Source organism: Silene latifolia, chromosome 6 (assembly GCF_048544455.1).
Source record: "Silene latifolia isolate original U9 population chromosome 6, ASM4854445v1, whole genome shotgun sequence".
Taxonomy (NCBI): Eukaryota; Viridiplantae; Streptophyta; class Magnoliopsida; order Caryophyllales; family Caryophyllaceae; genus Silene; species Silene latifolia.
The window spans coordinates 139207548-139215162 of NC_133531.1; the positions used below are offsets into that span (position 1 = coordinate 139207548).

The following is a 7615-nucleotide window of genomic DNA, read 5'->3' on the forward strand; positions in this document are numbered from 1 at the left end:
GGAGTCGTCACCAATTTTTATGAGAAATTGGAACCGTTTGAATACCTCGTGCCATGTCAAGACACAAAGTAGTGACATGAACACTAAGAACTCGTTACCCTTAGCATTCTATGTCTAGAATGACTCTCGTGGATGCCAATGAACACGGATGTTCACAGAGATCTGGAGTAAGGGGTGAGGGTACGTATTAGAAAGTCCTTTTACTGAACACCTAGTCCCGCCCGCCTCGATAGCGGCCTCTACTAATGATTAGGGAAATCGTTCGTATTTGTATGTTGTTGATTATATGCATGCAATGCAACATCCAACTTTTTAATCCTAACATGTGAATTAAACTATGTCGTTGAACAAATAATTTAGCAACTAATTATGTCAAAGTGGGAATTTATATTAATTACGTGTGAAAAACAAATAAATAAACCATACATAATAAATACGATAAATAAAAATCGATAATTGAAATTACAATGAATTACAATGAATTAATTGGTTTACGTCAAAAATATACTTAAGACGGAAAAATTTGGAGAAAAGAAAATAGAAAAAAAAGTTAAAAATTATTGGCAGATTAAGGGTGATTATGATTAATAGTTAATTAATTACGTAATTAAAGACTAGGTCAAAGCGAGTACGGAAGTTTAGGGACAGAGCCTTATCTCAGAACAGGCGCAACACTGCTACGTCCCTGGAAGAGGCGCAGCTATTAGTGCATCTGTTCCTGAGTTGGGCTTTGGCTGTGAAGTCAGAACCGCTGGTTTGTTAATGTTCGTTGGTATGTTTTATGATTGATTATCGATATTTGACTCAAGTGGAAGTGATTTAACATATTAATTACATATAAAACCGTCGTAAAAGCGATGAACACAAATTAAAACTAATTAAAACGAGTTAAGAACGAACCATAAACGAATTAAAACGAATTAGGTTTAACTATGATGATGGAAACGAACTTTGAAAGAACTAAATATACTGAAAATAAACAACGGAAACATGTAAAAATGACGAATTCCAGGAACTTCATATGAGCAAATCGAGTTTCTAAAATCCGGGTTTGATTTAGTGACGAAAACCCACAAATATTGATTATAAGGGATCTAAGTCGCAAATAAAACGTGATAATTAAAAGGAATACATTAAAATCTATTTTATGTACAAAGAAAAGAAAGAAAATAGGAAGATAAAACAAAAGAAACAAAACTACAGAAAAACTGAGGAAGAAGAACAAGAGCAGGAGCAGGAGCAGCGGCAGCCTCTGGAAGAGGCGCATCATATGCTGTGACCTTTCGAAGAGGTGCAGCAGATGCTGCGACCTTTCGAAGAGGCGCAACAGCTGTTGCGTTTCTTCTCGACGTCTGGTTGTTGCTGTTCCGTAAAAACAGTTTGATAAAAAGGTTTTAAAAGTCGGTTTTAAACATACTTTTGACGTAAGTCTTACAATAATTGGTACAAAAAATAAAGTAATATAAAAAGATGGGATTTACACCCTCAGACTTACATGATTGACGAAACAAGATTGACTAAGTTAACGTTAGTGATTGCTCGACTCGAATGTATGTAGAAAGTGCCCTCGTTAGAGGATTTAGATTAAATTGATTGATGTGTAGTGGTCAAATTGGTCGGTCATGCAATGTGACTGGAACTCAGAAAGATCTGAGCTTACGTGGTCGATTGATCAAGCACGTAGGCATCAAAAGCTTAGAGCACGGTCTTAGAATGCAAAGGGAGAAGAGAAGGGCGGACACTCGCGTGAAAAATATGGAGATCGAAGGTCTCTATTTATACTAAAATATGTGAAGAGTTTTGGAATGACCCAAACTTTGAAAATAAATCACGAAAAAAATATGAAAACAGCGAAAACAAGCTGGAGAAAGGGCGCAGCAGCTGCTGCGATCCTTCCAAGAGGCACAGCATATGCGGCATCATTTCCCCAGAGGTTTCCTCCTGCGGAAGAACGATTTCCGCATTTCTTTTATGGAATTTCGGTAGATCTCTACTTCCTTATTCCTTAAAATAAGATTTATGGGATATATTTTACCAAAAGATATAAATTTAATTTATGGAACAAATATCCGGAATATTCTTGAGCGTTCCGACTCGGCATTTTAAACGGTTACTTAGAAAATGAATTAGTTTTTGACCCGGACTCCAAATGAACTCTAATTACTGTCAAAACGACCGTATCGGCGTGTATATGATGACCAAGGGGTAGACACAAGTATTTGAGCTATCACTTAATGATAAACTTACTGACTGTCATAAATCGTTCCGCGTACCAAACACGCGGCCCAATCATCACTGGGTGGTTGGCGGAAGGTGTAGAAATGAGGTATCTACAATAAGGGAGGGGGCTTTCAAGCAAGCTTTATCAAGTAAAGGAGCATCATAATCCTCATCAACATACATGATTTAAAGTAAGGGGGCATAATAAATGAGATCAAGGTCATCAGCGGGCATAATGAACTCATCCCCACCGCAAAAAGGTGCCTCAAATTTCTCATAAATAGGCTCGTCAAGTAGATGCACCTTACAATTCCTCTCACCATCAAAATTTACACTCTCCTCCTCAACATACATGGCCTCCAATAAAGAATCAAGAGAGATAATGTAACACCCCGTAATTTCGGACCATTAATATATTTCGTAAGTAATTTATTAATCAAGTAAAATTTAATATCAATGTATTTGAAGTAAAAATAATTCAAAGAAATATAATTTTATTATATTTTGAAGAAAAGTATTTATTTTGATAGTTTCGAAATGTTTAAAAATAGTTTTAACCGTGTAAAAATCTTTTAATTCGAAATAAGGGCATATCGGGGAAAAATGACAACTCTTTTGAAAATGGGGCAAACGATTTTGGAAATGGGTCGTATGAATATTCAATTTTCTTGTAATCTCGTGTTTAAGAACTTTGGTCTTGTCGGAATTTGCGTTTGACAAACGGTTTTAATTGTTATCGAAACGAGCCAAACCCGACTCGTAAAATCCCGACTAAAAACCCGCTCCTTCCTCCTTTCCTTTCCTTTTCCCGCGGCACCCCTTCCCCCTTCCTTTATTCTGATTTCTCTTGGTCTATCTTCATCATCTTGAACCTTCAAACATAAAACACCATTTTTCTTACCTTTCTAAGCAAATTTCATCATAACTCACTCATTTCTTGTCGGATTTTCACATAATTTATATTTTCGGAATCCTCTCTTCGAGATCTACCTCCTGGTATATTTTAATTTCAGTTTTCTTGAAGTTGTTTTAAGACGATTTTGGCATAATTTCGGTATTTATACTTATTATTGTGTTTTTATTGTTTATCTAGGTGAAGATTTGGAAGACGAGTTTGGGGACTCGTATATTGTTGAAGATAGAGGCTAGTTGTATATTAGGGTTTGGTTTTTCAAGGTGCTAATTGCTCTTTTTCTAGCTTAAGGTAACATATTTCGAGTTACTCGACGAATAATCGTCACATTCTTTGATTTTTGTATGTTTTTGGTGATTTTTGTTTAAGTAGTTAATTTCACATGATAATATGGTTGCATGCATGTCTAATTCATGTTCTTTGTTAGTTTAAGTTAACATATTAGTATAGGAATGATTAATGGATGTTTCAGACGGTGTTATACTGAACAAAAATGGAGAAATGGAGGTGTGGGGGTGGCGGCGGCGATCCGGCGAGCCCAGCGGCCACGGCTGCCTTGGGGTTGGCCCGGGTTGGTCCGTTGCTTGTTTCGCGGTCTTTCATGCATTATTTGTCATTTCGGGTTCATTAATGTTATAGTTGGTATAAGTCACATATGAGTACACTTTTGAATTGAATCATATTAGTAGTAAAAATTATGTTAATGGTAAAAATTATGTTTATATTGGTAGTTGCACATGTTAGGATAGATTATAAAATGAATTTTATAGCGATAATTGTAATGTTTGGATGATTGTGCCGAAAACTGAGCCTTAGTCCCTTTGACTGATTCGATGTCAGTCAATTGAGTGATTGGTCAGCCGCAATTTAACCCGTACCTGTCGCAGGACTGGGGTTGCGGGTAAAAATTCGGTTGGATGAAGTTTTGTATGAATTGGATAATCGGCCTTTTTCTTGTTTTAGGCCATTTATTATATTTTTATTTCACATGTGTAGTTAGTTGATTTGAGTAGCTTCTTATATTGTAGAAACGGCCCTAGATTCCCTGAAACCTTTAATATTGTTAAAGTTGCTAGAATTGGAATGGGTATTGAATACTTCTTGCAGGTTGTTGTGTTTGTCATAGATAGGTCTTTATAGTCTTTGACGGGTATATGTTCACTGCTTAATAGCCTTTGTGTTCCTGACTTGGTGGGATTATATCCAAGTTGGGGCATGACCTCGTTACTTATTTTGATAGTAAGTGGTCAGCTTAAGTACTAGCCAACCCTTTGGTGGACTCCTTAGGGTACTCACTTTGTTTTAGAAAAATTGTGGGTCTTGGGTGCGGTGGTGTGTATCCGCATGTCTAGGTCTGCGCAGATTTTAGGCTAGGGTTGTGTTGTGTCTTGGCCATGTTTTATTCATATTAACCTCTGAGCCAAGATACCGGTTCGATTACCTTCCCTACCTCGTGGTATAGACTCGAGTTACAGAGTGACTATTGACGGGACTAAGAACTTATGCCTGTCTTTGATATATTGCCCTTTCTTGTATGGTGATTTTATGAATTGTAATAGGTGAGATGTAAGCCGGTTACAGTTGATAAAGTTTGGATTACTATTTGTTATATGTTTCACATGATAGTTTAGTTTGGTCAGTTTGGGTCTCATATGTTAGAATACTTGTTAATTAAATGTTTTATCATGTTGTTTACATGTTACACTACATGTTACATTAAAAATGACGTTTCGTGGCTGGGAGGACTCGAAGTTACTCCCCACTGAATTGTGGCTTTCGTGTTTGTATAAAATGCGATTGACAGGTTGATGATGCTTAGTTGGGGTACACGGACGAGCTAGTGAGCAAAAGAACCTTGGACCTAGTTTGGCTAGTTTTGTAGAAACCTTTAATCTTTTGGTTATGTATATATTTTGAAGGGACATATGTCTCCCTCTTCTATTTTGGTTTGTATCACTATATCCCCGCGTCTTTAGTTATGTATGTAAATTAGTTTGTTAGCTATTGCAGGTTATGGCACTCTCCTAAGCTGGAAATGTTTGTGAATGGTTTAGGAAAATTTTAAAAATTGCAGGTTTTATCTAGTTGAACCAATTACAAACATATCCTGTCAGTTTTTCTGTAGGATTTACGTGATTAATTAAGGCTTAAATTGAGGGTGTCACAGATAAGGTCAATAGAATCAATGGGTTTAAGGTATTCATCAACAACAAGAAGAAGAGCATCAAATCTCTCAAAGATAGGCTCATCGATTAAATGAACCTCACAATCCCACTTTTCCAATAAGACTCCCTCACCAAGAGGCTCATCATCCCATTTAACCTCCAAGTCTTCAAACATGATGCTCTCCTCATCACTCTTACTCTCATAATCTTCAAAGAGAGCATCCTCATTATCGGCGGGTGTGGCTAAGGGAATCGGGGAGGTAGTGTGTATATCCTCGAAAGGGGTAAAAGGCTCATCCTAAAAAAAGGGGGTCTCAACCTCAACTTGCTCAAAAGGTCTCTCCACCTCAATCTCAAGCCTCTCCTCCATGATATCCTCACATTTCTCTATCTCCACAATACCCTCACTAACACCCACAAACTCCTCACCAACATCCTCAACACTCCTACCAACATCCACAATAGTATTCTCCTCAATACTCAACAAAGAAAAGTTAGGCTTTCGACTTTCACGGTTCAACCAATCAAAAAGATTATATGCTTCATCATCCGATTTGGATGATAAATCACCATCACATAAGGAATCAGGAAAAGATTTAACTTGACTATTCATGCCCTTCTCAATTGTAAGACGCAATTCTTCCTCACTAAAATCATTCATCTAGTGAGTTAAGAAATTGCACAAGTCTATCAAGATAAGCCCAAAGATTCATTACTTGTGAAGTGCGCGAAAAGTCGGAATTTTGGAATGTTTAACTTGATTATATGCTTCATCATCCTTGACTTTTTCAAGATAAGACCAAAGATTCACTAAAATCATTCATCTAGTGACTTTCACGGTTTAACTTGATTATATGCTTCATCATCCATGACTTTTTCAATAAATGTCATTTTTAAATCGAAAAGATTCATTACTTGTGAAGTGTGCGACTTAACGAAGAATCTTGTTTTTCGCCTTATTTTTGTTTATGCTCCGGCTCAACCATCTGAAAAGTCGGAATTTTGGAATGTTTTGCAGAGTTTTATCCTTAATCTTGACTTACCTTTTTTATTACTAGGAGATCTTAACGAGATTAAGAGCCCTAGTGAAAAAGAGGGAGGTGCAACTGTAACGAATGCACGTTGTGTGAGATTAACTAAGTTTTTAAGTAATACAAATTGTATAGATCTCCCTTTTTCCGGTAATTTTTTTACTTGGAGAAAAAAGAAAACTGGTCCTGAAAATGTCTTTGAAATTCTTGATAGAGCTTTAGCCTCTCCTATTTGGATTAGTTGTTATCCAAACATGCAGTTTGTGCATCATGGTTTTACTAGCTCCGATCATTGTCCTATCTCTGTGAATTTTCAGGACCAAATTCATAAGAAAGCCCCTTCTTTTCGTTTTGAACTCATGTGGACTCTCCGAAATGATTTCAGTAAAATGGTCAAAAGTTGTTGGCAATATCAGTTCCGAGGATCGTATATGTTTTGCCTTTCTCAAAAATGCAAATTTTTAAAACAAAAGGCTAAGAAGTGGAATCAGTCTACATTTGGTAATATTTTTGGACAACTTTCAGTTGCTGAAAAAAAGTTAGAAAATATTCAAAAACAACTAGGCTCTTCTCATAATACCATTTTAGAAAACGCACAAGTGAGATGGCTGAAAAAGCGTGATGCGCTTCTTGACTATAAACGTGTCTATTGGCAACAAAAATCTCGTATAACCAAAGCAAATTTTGGAGATAACAATACCAAGTTTTTTCAAAGTTATGCCACGATTAGACGTAGTAGAAATGGTATTAAACAGTTTATTAATAAGAATGGTGCTTCTGTTACTGATCAAGAACTTATTAAACAAGAAATTTCTGACGAGTTTAAACTTAGGTTTACAAAAAATTAACTTTGTAATTTTGACAAGAATGAGGATTTTAAGTCTATTAGTGGCTTAATTACAGATGAAGATAACAGATTTCTTACAGCTAATATTAGTAGGGAAGAGGTTAAACAAACTGTGTTTAGTTGCTTGAGATAAATGCCCAGTCCCGATGGATTTCTGCGCAGAGTTTTTTCAAAAATACTGGGATATTGTATGAAATTTTGTCACCAAAGCAGTTTTAGCATTTTTTCATTCTGAGAAATTACTAAAAGAAATGAATCATACTTTCATAGCATTGATTCCTAAAATTGAAAATCCTCAAACAGCAAACCATTTTCGCCCGATTAGTCTTTGTTCAACAATTTATAAAATTATTGCAAAAATCTTGACTAATCGTCTTCGAAGTGGCTTGCATAAAATTATACACCCGTTTCAAGGTGCTTTTACACCTAATCGCTGTAT

At 36.2% G+C, this 7615-nt stretch overlaps 1 protein-coding gene across 1 annotated transcript; it reads left to right on the top strand.

Moving 5' to 3' along the window:
- Positions 1-6166: 6166 nt before the first annotated feature.
- LOC141588809 (uncharacterized) lies at positions 6167-7177 on the top strand. Its single transcript, XM_074410233.1, has one exon. It carries the CDS (start codon positions 6167-6169, stop codon positions 7175-7177), a length of 1011 nt encoding a protein of 336 aa, XP_074266334.1.
- The last annotated feature ends 438 nt before the right edge of the window (positions 7178-7615 follow it).

Excerpts from the sequence above, each read along its gene's own strand:
- LOC141588809 (XM_074410233.1), top strand. The coding sequence starts at position 6,167 with ATGACTTTTTCAATAAATGTCATTTTTAAATCGAAAAGATTCATTACT.